Consider the following 22,494-nt stretch of genomic DNA (forward strand, 5'->3'; position numbering starts at 1 on the left):
ATTTTAGAGGAACATACTTAACCCAGACCATTCGTCATCAACAGGGGGTTGAGCATGACTTAAATCCCACTGAAAATCAGAAGTACCAGCCTGAGAAACTGATTCACTGTTGGAACCTGAAAGGGAATAAATAAAATTGTACTTGTAAGTTAGCAAGCTTCCTGAAGTTTTCTTGGGGGAGGAAGTCCAATCAAAGTAGGAAAGGAAGACAAAAGGCTCAAAGAAAAATGTCAGACTTTAAGGACTGCAGAAGACAGGAGAACTAGTAGGGTCTTGTGCATAAGGTATATTCAGAAAACAAGGAAGCTGAAGAAGGAAGACAAAATAAAGCCATGAGAAGAACTCAAAAAGAGATAAGAAGAGTGAGTAAAAGCAGTCTCCTCAATCTGAAAAACACCAAGAAATTTTATGGGTAATAAAACTGTTACCCTGTATCAACAAGATCTCTTACAGTTAAAAGCTTAAAATATCACTAGAAAGAAACCTCATTAATTACATTGCAGATCAAACAAATTATACATTACTAAGAATCCACTTCTCATTTAAAGCAAAGGTTTAAAGAATATAAAAGCAGCAGGACAAACAACAGTAAGGCCAATACCAGTCATGATAACAGAAGGTGTCACATATCTAACATAACTATTTTCAGAAAAACAAACAAACAAAATTTCACAAAGAAGTAAAACAACAAAAACTATTTGTAAGAATTAAATAAATTAATATTTTACTGTATGATGAAACTTCTGAAATTCAGTTTGAATAGAATGTGGGTCTCTATTTTACATACACCTCTGCAAAAGATACCTCAGGTGACAGAAATATGGACATGTTCTCATTTCTTTTGTGGTCACTTTGCATTAGAACATTGTTGGCTAAGGTGCACCAAAGAAAACTATTTCTCTTGAAGTTGAAATGGTGGTATTGCAGCTGAATCTTAGCTCAGTGTGTCATCCTAATATCCTAGTTTATTTAATAAACTGTAATAAGTTTTACCTTAGAAACTGAACTTGGTTCCAGGTGGCTGTTTGGGATTTTTTTTTTTTTAATTAAAACTCTCTGTACAATTAAGATGCTGGACACTGAGCCTAAGTTCAGCAGTTAAAAGCCTGGACACTGCAATAGAAGCAAATGTAGCCTAAGTGCATAAGCACTTGGCCAGCTACCTCCGAAAAGGAAAGTGCCATGCCAAGCTCATGGTGTAAGCAAGCAAGAGCAAAAACCTGACATATGATCCCTTTATTGCAAAATAAATCATTGTAGGACTTCTGTTAGTTGTTTAACACACAAGATTTATTATGAAGACAGGTTTGTACTCTATAGCACACAGCCCTTCAAAAAAGAAAACCCCAGAGCTTCAGCATTTCCATTTGTCATACAGAGAAAGACTCAAGACTTCAAATCCTGCCTATGGAACATATTTTCAAAGTAATGACTTAGTTCCTTGGTGGGGAAAAACTCAATAATCAAATAACAAACTCCCTCACAGGACTGGGGTATATGGGCTTTCCCAGAAATAAATCTTCAGATCGCTAACTTGAGATATTGCAAGGCTGAGAAACCTCTTATGCCCATTATTTAGACTTAACACACAACCAAGGCGGCTAAATAAGAAATCACAGAATCATAAAATCATTTGGGTTAGAACATACAAAGATCACCTCTTTCCAACCCCCTCTAGTTCCAACCTTCTTACTAATATTCTGTGATTGATCTAGCTTTTGATTATCAATTTAATACAGTTATATTACTGCATAATTTTAGCATAAGAAAATAGCTTATTAAGTGTCTTGGACCCCTTTGCAGTACAATTTTCAAAGAAAAAACAGAAAATGCATATTAGTATCACTTGGCAAACTCTATTCCACCTAGTGGAGTGGAAGAGACTGGAAAAATCTTTTGAAAGGCACACATACCAGAAACTCCAGGAGTTAATCCAAATGAGGAGAAAGAAGTAGAATTCTGTTCAGAGGTATTAATCCTTGCATCCACATTCCAAGCAGCTGTGGGGAAAGGGAGAAAAAAAAAAAGAGCATCACACACTGCTGGCAATGTTGAAAATGTAGCTATTTAATTAAGAATTGGATCAGAAAAACACTGGTTAGTCCAGCCATGATGACATTTCACATAACTGAGGACATTAATTAGTGCTGATAGAGTTGTGGCTTGATGAACACACAGCTTGAAACAATTGTCAAGCTTTCCAAGACCATCTTCCCTTTACAGCTTTTTCTATAGATAAGCTTCTCACAAAAGAGAAGTCAATTGTTTTTTGAGCTCCACACTATTATTCCTCCCATTACTGCAATCACTAAATTTTGAAAAGTACACGTAGATGGAGAACAGCTTGGAGTATATTATATATATGTTAAGAAGGGAAAAAAAATTCAGAACAATTTTTGATGAATAGGAGATACTGCTTAAAAATGAAGACATACTAGACTGTTATATATGCAAGGCAGAAAATAAGCAGAAATAGCCAGTAAAAACTACTAGTGGCTTTTATTTAGAATTACATTTACTTAACTAGGGAAGAATGGGCTAAAAACCAGACAGGTATTCCAGATGTTGTCCAAAAAATACACAGCCACTAACCCCCAATTTACTGACTCCTGTGTTAATGCATCCCAGCATACTGTTTGTGTCCTTTGCTACCAGGATCCACAGCTGGCTCACATCCACCTTGGGGCCCACCAAGACCCCTTACCCACAAAGCTGCAATCCAGGCAGTCAATATCCAGTCAGGGTTGCTTCCAACCAGATTCAGCACTTGATGTTTGTCCTCACTGAACTTCCTCGAGTTCCTTGGCCCATCACTCCCATCAGGTTCAGGTCCTTCCAGATGGGATCCCTGACCTGGACTGTTTCAACTGATTCCTGCCCCCACATTGAAGTTGGATACAATCTGGAAACTGGATGTGAATGATATGGTTGCCTCCTCCAGGTCACTTATAAAGATGATAAACAGGACAGTTCTAAGCACAGCCCTGTGACATCCCCCTTGTCCAGCCTCGAGAGAGCAGGACTTACTGACCATTACCTTGGGCCTGATCAGTTTTACACCTGTCCTAGTTTGGATGCAACAACACTGTGAGAGACAGTGTTGAAAGCATTAGTCAAGCCATCATGAAAGCCTTTCACAGCTCTCCTTCACCCACAAAATTATTCATTTTACCAAAAGCAAATCAGCTTGGTAGATATGATTTATCCTCAGTAACGAAACCAACAAAACGTTGGTCAGTCACTATGAACTGCCTTACTAGAATACACAGCAGAACACATCTAGCCAGAACATGAAAAAAGCACTTCACTTCTACTTGGCAATGGTAAAGCTTCCAAGAGTGTATCAGATCTAGCCTCAGGAACTTCATTTCAAAATCTGCCATAGAAATAAAAGAAGGTCTAGACTTCTGCAGATTATGGCTGGGGTAGGGCTGTGTTTTGGATTTGTGCTGAAAACAGGGTTGGTAATACAGGGTTGTTGCTGAGCAGTGCTCACACAGAGTCAAGGCACTTTCCACTTCTTGTATCGCTGGCAGCAAGGTGGCTGGAGTTTGTCTTCCCAACAAGAAGCTGAAAGAGACACAGCCCGGACAAGTGACCCCGACTGGCCAAAGGAATATTCCCTACCATGTGGCACCATGCTCAGTATAGAAAGTGGGGAAAAAGAAGAAAAGGAAGGACATTTGGAGTTATGGTGTTTGTCTCCACAAGTCACTGTTAGATGCGATGAAGTGCTGCTCTCCTGAAGACAGCTGAACACCCACCAGCCCATGGGAAGTAGAGAATTATATTCTTGCTTTGTTTGCATGAACAGGTTTTGCTTTCCCTATTAAACTGTCCTTATATCAGGAAACTCCTGGAGTTTTCCAGCTTTTCTCCTCCTGATGTCTCCCCTGCTGGTGAGACAGTGAGCAATCAGCTGGATGGGGCTTGCCTGCTGGCTGGGGTTAAGACTGCACAAGTCTGAAGTAACACTGCTTTCCAGAAGAGATGAGGATACTTAGACTGAACAGTGGGGAGGGCCATGTTACAGCATTTACTAATAACTTGATGACTGTTGCCCAGAGAGAAATCAAGAAATCTCTTCTCCATTATTACTACGGACAGCACAAGAAAAACGGCAGAAAACTGTACTGAGCACTAAAAAAACCAGTTTCTAATGAGAAAAACAGTGTCACACTAAGTGTCACAAGAGTTAAACAATGTTTACGCCTGGGGCCTAAAAAAAAACACCTGCCAAAATGATACACAATTGATTTCATCATGTTGGATCAACAGAATAGCCTTACAATGGCTTAGTAATAATCTCCAGAACTTTATGAAAGTGATATACAACATTGCGTTCCTTCACAGAAATAATTTTATGTCGGATAAACTCAAAAAACCCAGTTTAACTGTACACAGTTTAAGCCATCAGCACTTGCAGTAAACAGAAATTGTTCTGTTAATATTTCACTAGACCATGTCAAGATTTTTTAATATATAAACATAAAAATATTTCAGAGACTACTAAAAAATACATTTAAGTAAAATTGCTTACGTGAAGCAAGTTCTTGGAAATAGCTTACCAATAGGAGTGAACAAAGAACGCTCTTTCCAGGGCCTGCCCACCAGGCTTACTCCCCAATCCTTTCCATTTCCATTAGCATCTCCAGTGTCTTGGCCCCATGCCAATGTCTCAGTCTTCCTCTTCCCAGCTGCAGTTGAAGGAACAGATGTCCATTTCTCCTCCCCTACGCCAATCTGTGAGGAGATTTTTACAGGCTTCTCATTCCAGCTTCCTCCATTTACTGTATGGCTTTCACTCAATCCTGGAGAAACTTAAATACAACAATAACAAAAGGATTATTTAACTGGATGGAGAATTAAAATATCACATATTTGCACATTCACTTAATAAAAAACCCCGAATGAATGGCAGCTTTGCTACACCAGTGTGATACAGACAGGGCTGCTGCTCTGTCTCAGCTGATTTTCCAGTTCAGATGATATGCACCATCTGTCTACCAACTTGAAGAGGGAGGAAAGAAACAGGACCAACTGCTCTCTTTCCTTATCCCTTTCTTTATAGGGCTTGAACCCAGTGTTGGTGAACTGGTGGTGTCTCTAGATTAGAAAAAGAGTGGGGAGGGTACTTTCAAAACTGTCAGCTAATTTCTCTTAGACAGTATGGGGATGACTTGTGGAAAAAACCCACACACTAAATGGAGAGTATTTCCTGTTTCATAACTGCGTGCAGCAGTTCTCCAAGCAGGATGTAGACAAAATTACCAAGTACTAGAAAATACTTCCTAAACACTACACAGGATTTACCAAGTGCATAGATATCATACTGATCATAGAGTCCCTCACAGTGAGAGACAGAAATCAGAGTTACACTCAATTTGGAACATATTTTATGTTTCACTAAGGTAAAAGACCACAACACTGCAAGAATCTGTTACATGTTACCCTCATGAGAAATTACTAGCCACTGCAAGTTTAATGTATTCTTTGACAAGTCAGCAGTACACTGAGACAAAGATCATAATAGAAGATTTTTACATTTATGTCCCTATAAAATATAAGGGCTAGTGCATCCAGCCTCCCTTCCTATATATCACAAACCTTTCTCAAAGTGCTTTGTATATCAAATCCCCTTTCTCTTTTTATATATGCAGTGGAAAAACCAGAAAAACTGCTCTTCCACAAGCATTTAAGAAATATTTGCATATTACAAGTGTAACACTTAAACAGTAAGCCAAACCCTTATGCACAAGTCAGTATCATATGCCAATAAAAAATACAGACCAAACATTTTATCTGTCAAATGAACTTGTAACTGAGGCAGCATCAACATGCCCAATTCAAGCTGGCCTCCCTGACATAGAATGAATTAGGTGAGATATGCCTAGATTTTCTCAGACAAATCAATTCCAAACACAGACATCTGTAAGGTCACCATTGCTGTATAAAAACCACTGCCCTTTGTCTACAGCACCAGCACTGCTCCTGTCAGTCAATGTCCTCCTAGTATCATATGAAGTCTTAGGGAAAGGCAACAAAAGAATACTGAAGAGACAGAAACCAAACTGCAGTTGCTAGAAAAACTTTTCTGCAACTTTGCAAAAAGGCAGCTGAGGTTCTGAAGAAGGAGCTTGATTATTCTCTGTTTCACTCTTTTTTTTCCTCTTTATTATACTTCTCTCTTGTCAAAAACTTCAACTTCTAAATGACCAGCCAGTTCTCACTGAATCACAGAAAACCAAAGATTGAAAAGGATCTCTCAAAGTCACCTAGTCCCACCTTTTGTTCAATGCAGAGGTAACTTCAAAATTATACTACATTAGTGAAGTTCTGGAAACCATAAAGGCTGATTGTCCAGAGATGCTTTGAACTATCTCATGAAAAGCTTTTTTCCTCGTGACCTTCCCCTTACTGAAACTCGGTTATTTTCTCCTGTGCTCCCATTAGGCATCTCTGAAGAATACAGCACCCTCCTTCTCAGCCATGGTATAGGACATTTGTGTGTGAAGTAAAAGCTCTCAAAAACAAGCAGAAAGGAATTCACTTTCTGGATCTGTGCGCTTTTATTAATTCATTTTTTGATTTGCTTATTTATACTAGTTATTTTTGATTACAGCAACACAGCTAATGTTGGCTATATGTAAGTAACAACCATCTTGATTTCATTAGGTCAAACTAATTCACTGCAAGTATTATTATAGCAGTATCTGTTATTAGAAAACTGTTAAGATTTACTAGTCAAATATTTTAAGTTTTGTGTATGACATATGTCAAGTATATTCTTTTTATAAACATGTATTTATAAGTAAGAACTTTCAAAACTTATGTATTTATGCATCTCAAAGGAGAATGTAAAGAACTGAGTAACTTGTATATTCAACCTGAAACAAGTGTAAACAATAATCAGGACTTGTGAGCTCTCTGCAGTTATCTATAGCAGGGTTTCTTTGACAAAACAATTCATTAACACAAATACGTGAGTAAGTCTGAAAAGCTAGCATAAAGAATTTTTCAGCAGAGCTTAAAAATAAATGTTACTGTTCTGCACATAAAGATTTTTATAACAGGTAATCTACCTGAAAATTCAAAATACTGAATTGTATTTCTACATGTAACAGAGACTGTTTTCAACTTCTTAAGAAATAACTGGAACTTAAGAGTATAATATTTGCATAGCCAAAAGAGCCAGATGTACAGTAAAGTTCCAGGTCAGTAACTCAAAACTCTGCACTGACAGTTGCTGTTTTCACTTCTGTAAAATACTCCTCTAGTTACTTAGGATGACCAATTATAGAAACTTTTTACCTTGTGGAATTGATGACTCCCCCTTTGCAGGTTTAGAACTGTTAATCTGTGCATTCAAAAGCGAATCACCTGATTAAGAGCAAACAAAGGTAGATTAAGCTTTTTTAAAAAACAACACCTGTAAAAATCTTCTAACAATCCATTACTAATATTTTAAGAAAATAATATATTAGTACCTTACAGTAAATTCAGTAACTTCCAGAAAACTTAAGGATAAAATTAAAATGCTCTATTTTTTATTATTTGTGTTTATGCTGCATACAGAATGCTCTCAAAGTGACTTGGGACCTATATACCAAATAACTACAGATTTCAAAGAACTTAAACTACTTTCCCAATGAACAAAGAGCATAAATCTAAAACACAGGTTGTTATTTACAAGCAAAGAGTGGCTCTAAGTATTTCAGACCTGTAACTCTTTCTAACATCTACCTCACCATAAAAACACTAGATACAGCTAAATTCTTTTTGGATTTGTCTTGTACATGGTGATACACAAGATACAAAAAAAGTATGAGAGGTTACAGTAGTTACAGTTAGTAACAGTGCATCAAGACAGTTGGAACCACCATTTCTTGAAACTCTGTGCGAACTGAGGGAAAAAAAAGACAACAGGAAACAACTGATCTAGTCCTCGGGGCAACAATGATGCACTCAGTCAAGGTGCAAATGAGTGTCAATGAAACAAGGACAGGAGGGTGAGGCATACCAATTTCAATGAACTGTTTCAAGGTACCAGACAATTGTTCAGCTCAGTCTTCTTGTCGCTTTGCTAGAACACCAATTTTCCTTTAATTAAAGCACCTATTTCTCAGTTTTACCCAAGTAGGAATTCCTGTGCCCACAAAATCTTTTGCTTCTGTAACAGCAGCAGCTGTATCTACTGGATCTTCAGCTACAGTAATTGACTAGTAAATCTCAGCCACATGTGCCTTACCTATTATGAACAGCTTTAGTACATGATGCCTCTAAATCTATGTTGGAAAAAAATACCTACATGTTAAGCAGTGAATGATATTTTAGGAGAACTTCAGAGGCATAACCTTCCCACAAGGAAGCACTCAAAAAGTTAAGGAGTTGGTGCTTCCTGCAGCAGTGCTGAGGATGCCTTTGAAGTTTCTGAAAACAAAGGGCAGAGTCACAGAGCACAAGTGAAGGAACAGGGACAGGCCTGTGCAGCTGTGCAGCAACCAACAGCGCACCAGCGCGGATGGAGGCCGGTGCCTCAGCCACTTGCTCCAAAGCACTCTTGGGTTTCCCTGAAAATATGGCTAGAAAAGGGGGAGTTATGCACAATGAGAAAGTACTTTTACACAGCTTGAAATAATTTCCTCAAGAGTTTCACCTCCAAATATACCTAACATACATCCAAAACAGAGTCACTATTTAAGCATTCAAGTAAAATTATCTTTCTAGGACACATTCACAGATCTACCAAGCATCATACCTTTATTTTTTCTGAGACCAACTGGAAGTGATGGTGTAGGCATCAGCTGCTCAATGGATACAGTAACTGTGTTTTCTACGCCCTGGAGATTTGATTCTCCTGAGCCACTGTCGGTCAGCACCTTGTCTCGTTTACGCTGCTGGCGCTTTTCTCTGTTACTGATTTTTGTTTCCCAGGCTCCTAAAACATCACCCAAATGAAAAAAATCACTAAGCCAGAGAGGAAGAAAAGATTTTTAGCTTGCATCATATCAAACAGAAGTCTAAGGGCATTTTAACCAGTCAGCTTCAACCTTAGATTGAAAACACAAATGATTAAAGGCAAGTTTTTCTACGATAATACTTGGCTTCACAGAGTAAAACATGAATAACATGAACACCTTACTATCCATAGTTTCTCAGTTTTTATAAATTATTTTTAAAAAATCAGTTGAAGTTACTAAATACTGTTGTTTCAAAGATCATATTTCCATATATAATATGTGACTATGGAGTTATGAGTTTCTTGTGTTTCTTAAATCTTAAACGAGTAAATCTTAAACAGCATTTAAGCCATAATGTTTGCACTTGGTGTTAAGTTTGTGTTCAGTACCTTCATCAACTTCCTTTCCATCCAGACGAGATGTATCCTGAACTGTTTTGGAATCTCCCTTTGATTTCTTTTTTTTCTTTGACTAGAATAAAAAGAAAATATTTTCTTAATGATTACTTACTGATCACTTGGTATAGTGATTCAGAACTCACTCTCCTCCTAAAATACAGGAATAAATTTAAAAGAAATTCTCCAGAACAACTCTCTGTGAAAGACTTATGCAGCACAGAATTGGCAGGTGGGGGGAACATTACTTATGCTGCAGAGTACAAAGCCAGGTAGAAGAAGCTATGCTGGCAGCATCATAGTCACAGAGGAGTAATGAGCTGTTTAGCAGGCAGATGCCACTCTGTCAAAATTGGTTTTGTGCAGAAATATAAAGTTACACATGAAGAAATAAACAATGCCAGCAACTCTTTTAAAAAAAAAGGTAAAAAAAAATCCAGCTTGTAAATTACTTCAAAACACAAGCTGTGATTAGAGCTCATACATTCCAAACTCTTTTTTCCTCAAGGTTTCACCAGTCATGGCTTCTTGGATGTAAGAACTAGGCTAAACAAATAGGAACAGACATGACTGCTTCTGCAAATAGTTTCAGTGCAACAGGTAGCAATATAGAGTGTTGAAAATACAGTATTGAGGAAAAAAACCCCAAGATATTGGGAGAAAACATATTGCAGAAAGCCTTGGAGCAAATTGACCTGACTACCTTAGAAGGAAGATACAGTACTGAAAAGCTTTTCAACCTAGTGAAGAAAGGTATAAGAACTACCAGATAAACAGGAATGAAAAACAACAAGACTTTAAAAAGAAATATGGTTTTCCCCTCAAATGTTACAAGGGGAACTATTCACTTATTCACTGTCTCCGAAATATTTCAAGAATGCTGGACATCCTTCTGGAATACATCTGCCAGAGTCAGACTAGTAACTGCCAGCTGTATACCTGAGTTGCCACAATTTGGTTTTCTAGTCTTAAATGTCCAAGAAGTGTCTAACAATCTTTCTAGAATTCAGAATTGGTAACACCTAAATTATTACTACATCTGCTGCAGATATGCTATGGGCCCCACAATGGCATGCAGCTCATGTGCCTTAGAGTTACCACATCCCCAGAGTAATCTGGAGCTTCAATACAGGTGCTGAGAGCAGTACAGCTTGTTAGTGCAGCAGAGATGATAAAAAACTCACTGCTTATATCAATGCTGCATCACCACACCTATAACATTTGGGAACTAATTTGAACAGTTAGCTCATGGTTTAACGTACATGGGGACCCAAGCTGAATTTTCATTTGCTCAGCAGACTACCTTTGCCCACATACCAGCTAACTAACTTCTGAAAAGCCCCCAAAAGAGAAGGGCTGGTTTCAAAAGGAACCTGAAGAGAATTGGTTCTAAAAATATGAACAAGTCAAACTATTTGCTAGGGCATCTTCTAATGAAAGAATTAAAAATGAAAGTGAGAATTAGCATTAAAATTAGTTATATATTGCCTCTTCAAGCTCAAATAGAGAAAGATTACAAGCAGAATAAGTTTGTACCTTTGTCTACCATTTGCAGCTACACTGAGACTGGAACTTGAGATCCTAAAGTTTCTATCCACAAAGCCATAACTACCCAACTGTCCTTTGGCACTAAGAGAACACCTGAAATTACTTCAGAAGGCTCCCTGACAACAGTTCAAGATGACTACTCTTCCAAATTGTGACTTCAGTTTCGTTAAATAACTAGCTCCTATGGTAGTATTGCCATCAAATGTTATACTTTTCAGGAAAACATCGAAGTTTAACAGCTGAAAAAGAAGTTTGTGATTAACAAACACTGTTTTTAAAAGGATCAAGAATGCAAATCTTGAAAACGTGTTTACTTCCCTAAACTGTGTTACCCTGTTCTGAAAAACCAGAACCATCCTTTTTTATCCAATCAACCCATCACCTGCTAAACTTTGTACTGCACCAGTTGCTATCTCAGTACCAAACTGATGGAAAGAAACAGCAAGAGATGCTAAAGCCAGAGCAAGCCAGCCAGTCATTCTGCAGAAATCTATGCATTCAGAGTGTCACCTTCTGCAACACGCAAAGATGCCAGTGTTGGCTCTGCCAACAGCCAAGGAGCACATGAGGAATACTGCAGGCCTGCCAAATTTTTTTAAGTCTTTAGGATGCATTGTGCCCCATGCAAGAACAATAGAAAAATGAACCTTTCTTCTTGATCCCTAGCTGAGTAATCATTTCTAGTATTCAAGACAAAGCAGTTATGTGCTTGCAAACAGAATGGATGATGACATTTTAACTTCCCACAATCTCATCCAGAGTAATTTCTTAGGGAACAGTCCCTTATACTAAACACTAAAGAAACCCCTGTACTGTGGCAAGTCACTAACTGCAGAATAATAAACCTGGTGAACAGCCAGAGTCCAGACATTACCCAAAGCTTCCCCTCCCACAAAGCAGAAAAACACACATGAAATTCACAGCCCTGAAGCAGCCAAGAAATACAGAAACACAAAGGATGTGTGATTTTCACTGAACACATATAGTGAAGCACAAAAAAACAACCATGCCCTTCAGACCATGTTATATGCATTCATATATGTAACACACATGCACATACAACTTCAATCACAGCCATTCTCTTACACCAGCCATCCCAAAGATGGTACACAAAGACACACAGGACCCCCTACAACCTCAGCAGGTTTGTAATGTTACACAGGTTATGGATGCCCTGAGAAGCCTTACCAAATAATTAGAAGCCTGTACAGTTACCATAGTTCAAAGGAAGTTCTTAAGCATGCTTTTAATTGAAGGGTAACAATTTACTCCTGACCCAATCATTTTCTGCCCAGGATCCCCCAAAGTGATATGAAACCACAATTTGAATAATCATCCTCATTCATTTATTGGTACTCACTTCCTAGAGCTGCAGTTTCAGCTTCACATTTTAAAATTCATGTCACTGTGTTAGCAATTTTAACGTGAAGTTGAGTTTAGAATCTAAACACCTACTCTACTTGAAAACCTGCAAATAGAGTTGTTCATTCAGGTTCAAATTGTGGTATGTTCTTGGGAAAAAAAAACCTCAGCAAAGTCAATCTGATATGCAAAACATGGAGAAGAGGAAGAGCCACACAGCATGAAACTTTAAGGCAAACCTATTTCACAGAAAAGTCAATCAATTTGCAAATTGCAAAAACATTTAAAGTCCTATAGCAAACTAAAAGGATAGAGTCTTTTAGCCAAAATACTAACCACAAAAGAGGGTAAGCAAGTGTATTTATTAAAGCTTGGATTGGAAGGGACCTTAAAGATCATCTAGTTCCAACCCCTGCCATAGGCAGGCACACCTTTCACTAGACCAGATTGCTCAAAGCCCTGTCCAGCCTGGCCTTGAACGCTTCCAGGGATGGGGCATCCACAGCTTCTCTGGGCAAGCTGTTCCAGGGTACCACCACCCTCACAGCAAAGTGTTTCTGACTGTTTATACACAACCTTCTATTTTTCCTCTGTATAGTTACAACAAAAGCGCTTTATTGAAGAAAATAAGTCAGAAAACAATGACAGTGGGAAAACCTCATGCACAATGTTAGTAAAAGAATCAAGCAAAAAAAATTACCAAAGGCTCAAGCATATCCATGTTGCCCATAAATAACAGCATATATAACAAAAAAAGAAGATTAGTCCTCACGGTTCAAAAAAGAACACTGCCAGTAGTAAGGTTACCTTTTAGATTAGACATTGCAGATGGATGTTTTAAAATATATTTTAATGTAGCTGTTTAATTTGCGTAACAAAAAAGCCCACACCAGACTTCAAAGCTCACACTTATCATCAAAAATCAAGAACTCTAATCAGTAATGGATACATCTGGCAAAAGAAATAAGCAGGCACAGGGTCTAAATCCTTTGAATAGTAGTCCCCCAATTGGTAGACCATTTACAAGGCACTTAACAATACTATCATTATGCTGCATCCCCATGAAGCCACCAAGATGAAACAAACTTTATTTCTGTAGGCTTAACGCTGTCACATGATGAACAGAGATATCAGTGTTTAGTGGGGGGCTGGGAGTGGGGTTTTCTTGACAAACATTCTGTGATAAGGAATGTCTCAGAAGTTAAGAAAATACTACTTTAGCTCTTTTCAACTCCAAATTAGATTAGTACTCTTCACAGTAAGAAATCTGCCTCTTCATTCATATATGTAAAAGGATTTCAAACTAAAACCAGTTATTAGACATTGAAATATTATAAATCAAACTTCAACATTTTTGCTGTGTATCCATAACTAACCTTTTCATTCTTCTTTTCTGTGTCCACAGGCTGCTTTATATTGTCTTTATGGACAGTTTGTATTACTTCATCTTCAGATACATCAAGGAAAGACCGTCCATTGGGCTGTGTAAACAATGAGCATAAATAATAAAAAATTAGAGAAAGCAGATGAAACAAAGCTCAAATTACACTATTACTGAAATGCAATTGTTGATGGAAAAATGCTTGTAAGATTATTGAACAGAGCAGACCAAACTGTAGATTGTTGTTCAAAGGATCTACAGCAATTCTGTATTTACCAAACAACGAAATGAAAAAGGAAAGAGAACAGGTCTTATAATTTCATCTCACTCATATTTAATCCAGGAATTTCATAGCAGAAGGTAAATTTCAGAAATTTTGAAATTACCAGCTTTTGAAATTACCTGTAGCTGTTCTGAAAACTGATCCAGAACAGCTACAGTTGTACGTGCCATAAATGATCTAATTAAATTAACACAATTACCACTTTGCAGCAGTTCAGCAAGAGGACTAACTTTAAAAAGTAATTTCTACATTGACCAAACATCTGCAATTTCTCTCTATGCAAGTTCCCTCCCAGCTCACTTCCTTCACAAGTTAAACTTCATAGTAGAACAGAAATTAGAAATCAAACAAAGCATGACTAAGCATGGTAGCCCATTGTTCTTTTCATACAGACTTGATTACAGGTGTTACACTACTCTACCATTTCTCCCTCACACAATTAAGGAAAGAAAATTAGCATGTATTATTCAATATATAAAATTAAAACTCTGGACAATCATTAAATGAGTCTTTACATTACTTTTGACAGCAAAAGCATACACCTTAGTCTACATATTCCCCTTACAGAAATGTAGTAATTTAGAAATCATTTACTTCTAACAAAAGGCTATGACTGAAGTTACTCTGCTTAACTTCAAAAAAGATCTAAATATTATACCAGTCAGCCATTAATTTCACTACATGGAAAACAATTGTTAAGAGTAGTAATTGATAGAGTCCACACAAATATCACTGGTTCACGTTCAGAATGAGTCAGATAAATGAATGACTGAAAATGAAATAAGCATAAATAGCTACTTCAAAGCGCCTTTAAATCCTGCAATTCTCTCAAAATAAATTTCAAGCTCTATTACTTTTAGTTTTTTTTTTTTTGCTATTAAAAACCCAAAAGCTATTATAACTCTGCTTCACACAAACCTAATTGCTTGCAAATAAAACAAAAGCCATATCACAACTTAGCATGGCCTATTCCTTCAAATATTAGATCTGATCCTCAATTTAACTGTTAGAGGCATTTAAGTCTTGCCACATTGTACTATGCCTGCAAATCACCCCAGCATGATTTCACTAGTGCATAACACAGTATTGCTTACTGTAGTTAGCAAGCATGCCAACTTCTTCAAAGTAACTATAAATAGAAATTGAAAGATCAGGTCACCTAACCCCTCTTCTCCTTCAACAACCAGCTTTAACCTAGACTTCTCATATCTAATATGCAGTGCATTTCCCTCAGCATTCTGAAAACAAAGTATATTTTACAAGTCTGACCTAGGAACTCTCTCTAAAAGTTCTTCTAAACCAAGTCCACCTTATTGGTATATTCCACAGGGATACCAAAGAACTGATATTTCATCTTGAAAATAACTCATTGTCAAAAGTCAGTTCTTGTGCCTCTCTATTTTCTCCAGGGACTGCTTAGAAGTAAAGTTAGATAACACATTTGATGCATCTTATATTGGGTGTGGACCAAAAATTTTACAGCCAACTAACTTTTTAAATTCTGTACCTTGCTTCTTAGCTATTACATATGTACCTTAAATTGAAAAGTACTTTATTAATCCCTTCCAACTATTCAACAAATAGAAGTTTTATTTTTTAGTTTAAAAGAACTTCAGCTCTTTCTCTGAACTAATAAATGAATTCATATCCATTAAAAACCCTCTGGAAAAATTCATCCACATGACTGTTCAAAATGCTGTCTGATCATCTGATCATGTAAACAACAACCTTTAGAAAAATGTTAGAAAACTTGGACTTTGATACATTTGGGAGAAATACATCCCTTAATTGTAATACCCTCCTTTTCAGTGGAAGCTTTCCACATTTATTTTCTGCCCATAGATGAATCATAGAATTTTAACCAAAATCCCTGTGACCATTTTTGGATGAAAGAAAGCAACAGAGGCAAGAAACAAGAAAGTTTTTCTACTGTGTTCAGAAATGTTTAATTATAAAAAGACAACCACAGCCCAAAGTTTAAAACTTTATGGGTAACAAATTAAACATCCACTGGTAAAATTAATTAACTCAAAATTGTGCAATTTATTATTTCCCATCTTTTCTACCCTCATCTTAAAGCTGCCAGGCAAGATGCAACAAGGCAGAAGTAATGCTGTCAGTAACAGCATTGATTACTGAATGCTTTTCTTGCCTATGGACTTTAAAATTCCAATACTTAAATAAACCTTTTTCCACACACACTTCATTTGAGGGTGTTAAGATATACCAAATGTAGAAAAGGTTTTGCTTAGACTTTCAAAACAAACAAAAAGTACTCTTTAAACATGGTAGTGCAAAGGATAGCTCAGTTTCATGCTTCAAACAGTATTAATGAAACTGCCATCACCTCAATCTACAACGCTGTATTAGCCAAAATCTCAGTTACCCATTAGAAAGATACCTCTGCTTAGAATATCTTGGCCAAAGAAAGAATCTGGTAACCAATGTTTTCTGCAAGCTTCTCTTCAGAAAGAAACGAAGCAATTTTCTCTATGAGGCCCAAAGAATCCTACAGCCCTACTTTTGCCATATGACCACTCACATATACACAAACCAACACCTGAGTATCAGCTGAAAGTATAAAGTCTTTACACAATCTAAGTGCAAAGAACCAATAAACAACCATAGCCCAAAAAGCTCAAATATGAAACTTCCTCAAATGAATGCAAATACTTTTACTAGAATGTGTAGCATTTATTCTCCAGGTGCATGAGAAACAATAGGAAGTACAAAGTCAATTTGGTATTTTCCACATCTACAAATGGATGGTGTGAATGGCTTCCTGAAGTGGTTGCAGAGCACAGAAGATGGCTACTCTCAAGTTTCTGTGGTGCTTGGCAGATTGCACAGAAACCATGTAAAGAACAGCTTCACTTTTTTGCTGCTGAAGTAGGAGAGGCACAGTAATTATTCAGAAGGGGGAAGAATCAAAATTAACTATAAAGTTTTATGGACAGAAAAAAATTTCTTAATGAGGCTAAAGACCTTTGCCTCTTGCAGGAGTTAAAATAAAAACGAAAAAAGAAAAGAAGCAGCTTCAGGTTTACTGCACAGAATCAGATGTAAAGACACCATGATACCCTGCTCCAAGCAGCCTGAAAGCCAGAACTGGCTCTGTAAACTTTAATCTTAATGAATGCTACACAGTTTCAGCTCCATTTTTTTTCACAGTCTGTTCACAGCAAGTAAATAAACAAAATCTTATAGGTACTACTGTATTCAGTCAACACAGTGCTATTCAAAGAAACCTATTTTACTAAGAACACGTAGGGTAAGTTGTACCCTACTTATACAGGTACTGAATAAAGCCACGTGCAAGGGAAAAAACAATCAACACTCCTCCTCAGAAAAGCCACAGGGAGGGAGACTTCTGATCCTGACTGATGAGTGTTACACATCACCTGCCATACAGTGAGCTCAGGAATTCTGTATTAAAGTAACCCTACAGCTTTTAATTAGACATCTGTAGTGTGTTCTTAAAGCCACAGAGCAGTTGCTCTAAGCTTTCTGAACCGCCCGCAATGGAAATCTAGACCCTGGCATAGCAAGGCTGTAGTAAATCTACTGCTAATAGGCTTTTGCCTCCAGCGCTCAGTATTAGCATCACAGCACACAAGCCACACGATGAAAATCACCAGGCAGCAATCCGTAAGAATTTTTGTTGCATCTTTACGTTTCCAGTGCTATTTTGAGAATTTTTCACATAAGTCAGAAAACACTGGGACATGCTAATATTGGTCTCTAAACTTATCTTGGAAAATGAGCACAAGGCAGGCCTATTAAACTTTGTCACTGGTATAAACTTATTTGCACTTCAGTTAATGATTCAGTTTGTGCATTTCCTTTTGGAAGAAGGTAGGATTTTTTTCTGTCTCACCATGGAAATAATGAATACAAACTACTATAAAAATAACTTTTAAAATCCTAATGATACAGAATGACAGCTTAAAAACTACTTTGCTCTTTTGATTACAAAAAGATTTGCTCCTACATTGCCTTAACTTTATTCTATGTCTACATAAACCAAGCTCAATAGAGTACAATTATTTACATTCACAAAAAAGTCAGCTATTTTTTATATAAAATTACTAAAGTTTGTTTTTGTGAATCTGTCAAGTCAAGAGAGATATCCACCTATGCACTCAATCTTCTGTGGAGGCATTTTTAATGTCTTTGGCAATGACTTGCATGAGATTGTTATTTGTCTTCATACTGGAGTTTCAACAAAATAAATGAAGCAAACTTGATTTAATTTCTAGGGTTAGTCTTTGTTGTCAAGAAAGCATAACATATTTATTTGACCCTGAAGTATCTGCTTCTCAAGATAGGGAAAAAATACATCTTTAGCATGCTTTCTCCAAAATGGAGAACCTAGCTACACTGGAAAGATTCTGAATCATGTTTCCTCTTCTTGGTGCTCAACATTCAGTCTCTTGCAACTTCCAGAAACAACTTCAGTAGTTCAGTGTTCAGAGACAGGTTGGTGACATACACTCTCATTAAAAAGTCTCCCAAACCTCTCAAATCTTAATGCTGCCACAGACTCAAGTGAAGATACAAACCCAATGTGTCTCCTTTCTCTCATCATTAGGGAAACAATTCAGATTTTATAGAGCAAGATATAATTATACGACACAGTTGTAATAGGCAGGGGACATCTGTTACACTTTCATTCCTATAATCTATTTGGACATAAATAGGATTACAAACATCCTAACAATATAAAAGCTATAGAAGCAATCCCCTTCAAGCCCCAAAACTGTGACAACTGTAAACTTTAAAAGGACAGTAGACAATTTCTGCATTCTACTAATTTTCTCTTAAGTGGATGGATGCATACTGTAAAAGCTGGAAGGTTCCCACACATATTAAGGATTTAAAAAAATATAAACTACAGGAATGATCTCTTTTTAAGGGGCTGCTAAGACACAGATTTCCTTATTAAAGGAGATGATCCTTACAGTAATAACTAAATCAGACACATTCCTACTGAGGCACGCTCACAGCAACATTTGACACTAACGTGTGCCATTGAAAACACAAAGCAAAAACCTTACTCGAGTTTGAATCATCACAGCATTCATAGGGCTTAGAATGCTGCTTCCAATCTTTACCTGCCTAGACTACAACTCCTGGCTTGAAACTCTAAGCCATGCTAAGGACTCCACTACTGGTTGCTAACCCTATTATTCAGTGAATAACAACAGTAATAGCAGCTTTCATACGATTTCTGTTTACAATAAAACGCTTCCAAAGAGCCAGCCTTTTCCTCATCAGCCAGGGTTATTAACGTGCAGTTTACTTGTGGCAGTGCTGCTCCTCCAGGTTTTCAAAGTAACAAAGTAACCCACGCGACCTGAGACGGCTCCAGAGCAGACAGGACCCCCACACTTCCTTTCACAGGCAAATATCGCGCGGCGGCTCGGGGAAACCTCTACGGCACCCGGATCCTTTCCCCCGCGACAGGGCCTGGGGAGCGGCAGCCGGGCTCGGGCCGCTCGCAGACGCGACCCCCTCGCCTCCCCACCGGGTGCCACAGCCCGCCCGGTGCCGCCGCTGTCAGCTCGGCTTCACTCCCGCTGCCCTCCCGGCCCTCACCCCCTCTTACCCGCGCCGCTTTCTCCGGCAGCTTCTTCCTGTTTCGCTTCTTCTGCTCATCGCCTTTCAGGTTCAGCTGCCCGGGGCCCGGGCCCGCCGACTTGCCCTGGCCTCCGCCGGCCGTCAGGCCCGCGCCGACCGCCTCGTCACCCTTCCTCACGGCCGCGCTCCGCGCCGGCTTCTTGCGGAGGCCGCCCCCGCAGGCCGCGGCCAGCAGCAGCCCCAGCAGCACGAACCCCAGCGCGGCCGGGACCGCCAAGGCGAGCCAGGTGGGCAGCGCCTGCGGGTCCAGGCCCAGTTCGAGGCCCAGTTCGGCACGCAGCAGCCCCAGCCCGCCCGACAAGGCGTCCCGCACCCGGGCCGCCGCCTCCTCAGCCCACCCGGCCGCCGCCTCCTGCCAGCTTCCCGCAGCCATCGCGGTCCCCGGCCTCGCAGAGGCCCGAACCGAGCGAGGCGGCGAGGGCGCGCTCAGGCCGAGCGCATCGCGGCCTCGGGAGAGCCGCGCCGGCCCGCCCGAACCGGAGGCACCGGGGGTGGGGGTAGGACGGGACGGGACGGGACAGGAGCGGAGCCTCCGCTGGACGCGGCTTCCTCAGCCTCGGGGCCGCCCGGGTCTCCTCCTCTTCCTCCTCCCCGCCCTCCGCCTCGCGCGCGACGTCACCGCCCCGCCGCGCGCCCGCCGCAGCGCGCCATCAGCGCCGTCAGCACCGCGCGCGGGGCGGGGGCCGCGCCTCCCGCCGCCTCCTCAACCTCCTCCTCCCCGACGCGCCCGGCTCGGCACGGCCCAGCCAAGGGCGGTGCCGGCGGGGAAGGCTGCGAGCTCGACGTGGCAGGCAGCGAACGGAGCAGGAGCGGCCGAAGCCGAGGGGTTGGAATCTGAGGTCATCAAATCCAACCTATGACCGAACACCACCCTGTCAACTAGACCTTGGGACTAAGTGCCACGTCCAGTCTTTTCTTAGACACCTCCAGGAGTGGGCAGCCCATTCCAATGTCTGACCACCCTTTCCTTGAAAAAATTCCTCCTAATCTCCAAAGTGAAGCTACCCCGGCGCAGCTTGAAGTGATGTCCTCTCGTCCTGTCACTGCTTTCCTAGAAAGGGCCGCGCCCCCCCGCCCTCCCAACCTGGCTACAGCCGCCTTAAAGGTGATAAAGTGACCCCTGAGCCTCGTTTTTTTTCCAAGCTAAACACCCACAGTTCCCTCAGGAACACAGAACTTGAGCTCCAGCCCCTTCACCAGCTCCATTGCTTTTCTCTGAACATGCTCCAGCACCTCAATGTCCTTCTTGTAGTGAGGGGCCCAGAGCTGAGCACAGGGTTTGAGGTGCAGCCTCACCAGTGCCGGGTGCACGGTGACAGTCACTTTTGTGGTCCTACTGACCAAGCTATTTCTGATCCAGTCCAGGATGCCCTCAGCCTTCTCGGCCACCTGGGCACACATTGGCTCATGCTCAGTTGCTGTCAGCCAGCACTCTCAGCTCCTTTTCCGCTGGGCAGCTTTCCAGACACTGCGCCCTAAGCGTGTGGCATGGGGTTGCTGTGATCCAAGTGCAGGACCCAGCACTCAGTCTCACTGAACCTCTTAAAATTGGCCGCAGCCCATTGATCCGACCTGTCCGGATCCCTCTGCAGAGCCTTCTTATCCTCCAGCAGATCAACACTCCCACACAACGTGGTGTCAGCTGCAAACTTGCTGAGGGTCAACTTGATCCCCTTGTCGAGGTCATTGATAAAGATGTTAAACAGAACTGGAGCCAGTACTGATCCCTGAGCAGCACCGCCAGTGACCAGCTACCAACTGCATCAGTTCCATTCACCACCACTCTCTGGGCCTGACATCGAGCCAGTATTTCATCCAGCAAACACTGCACTCACCCAAATTGTTAGCAGCCAGGAGAGGGCTGTGCAGTGTCAAAGGCTTTACCAGAGTCCAGGTAGGCAACATCCATACCCTTTCCTTCCCTCATCCAGTAAGTGGGTCACCTTGTCATAGAAGGACAGCAGTTAGTCAAGGATGGTTTAGCGTGGACTGTTTTCATTTTCCAGAAAATATTAACTGTTGTTGTTGCAACTGGTTGCACATTTGAGCCACCCTAACATCCCAAATAATGTATTCTGTAAGTATTCTAAGAAGTTTAAGATGTTGCACTATATAGATAGAGGTGACAGAACAGTGATCATGTAGTTATAGTTTTAAATACATCAAAATCAAAATACATTTAAATACATACAAAAAAAATGTCTAACAAACTTGAAGGCATCATTTAGCTACAATGAATGTTTTGTATATATATAGATATATGTATATATATATACCTATACCTATACCTACACCTATACCTATACCTGTACATATATAGAGAGAGATAGATATTAAACAGAGGCCATAGAACAGTAAATATTGTTAATTTTAAAGAAAGCATCGCAAGAACCTGGTGGAGCTGATTGCCACAATCCAAGCGATTGACATGGTTTTCACTGCGGCGCCGGGACACCACCAAGTGGCAGCACCGTGAAGAGCTGAGCTCTTGTCGGAAAAACATTTCTGTCTTAAAAAAGAACAAAGGGCGCGGTTCTGCACCTGGAAATAGCCAGTTTCAGTTTGATTCGGCTGGTAAAGTAAGTTAATCTGAAATGAATAAATATATTTTTATTCTGAAGCAATGAGATATAGCCATAAATAGACGTACAGTTGTAGCAAATTGAAATATTTTGAAGAAAGTCTGTGTGAGTCATTTAAACAGTTGGGAACAAATATACTACATTTTATCTGGAACTAATTTCAACGCATATTAGTCTAGTATTAATTTTCAACTATATTAATAGATCTGATCAAAGTTAACCTAAGGACTCTTCCATCAGTGCCAATTTAAACTATCATACCATCTTTCTCATGCCATTCTCCCAAAGATTACAGCATAAGATTGACACATTGCACATTACACACTAAAAAAGAGAAAATTAT

General features: G+C 39.8%; 1 protein-coding gene across 2 annotated transcripts in view; it reads right to left on the bottom strand.

Annotated features, from left to right (window-relative positions):
* Positions 1-20,171, bottom strand: part of MTDH (metadherin) — a 34,259-nt gene extending 14,088 nt beyond the window's left edge. For both annotated transcript variants that reach the window (XM_064706453.1, XM_064706451.1), the window contains exons 1-8: positions 19,538-20,171; positions 13,642-13,746; positions 9,350-9,431; positions 8,759-8,938; positions 7,312-7,380; positions 4,569-4,820; positions 1,914-2,000; positions 18-116 (exon numbers count right to left, since the gene is read on the bottom strand). In XM_064706453.1, coding sequence (XP_064562523.1) covers positions 18-116; positions 1,914-2,000; positions 4,569-4,820; positions 7,312-7,380; positions 8,759-8,938; positions 9,350-9,431; positions 13,642-13,746; positions 19,538-19,942 — 1,279 coding nt within the window. In that variant the 5' untranslated portion in view covers positions 19,943-20,171. The remainder of the gene's footprint in view (positions 1-17; positions 117-1,913; positions 2,001-4,568; positions 4,821-7,311; positions 7,381-8,758; positions 8,939-9,349; positions 9,432-13,641; positions 13,747-19,537) is intronic.
* Positions 20,172-22,494: the final 2,323 nt, after the last annotated feature.

Source organism: Zonotrichia leucophrys, chromosome 2, assembly GCF_028769735.1.
Source record: "Zonotrichia leucophrys gambelii isolate GWCS_2022_RI chromosome 2, RI_Zleu_2.0, whole genome shotgun sequence".
In the NCBI taxonomy this organism is placed as follows: Eukaryota; Metazoa; Chordata; class Aves; order Passeriformes; family Passerellidae; genus Zonotrichia; species Zonotrichia leucophrys.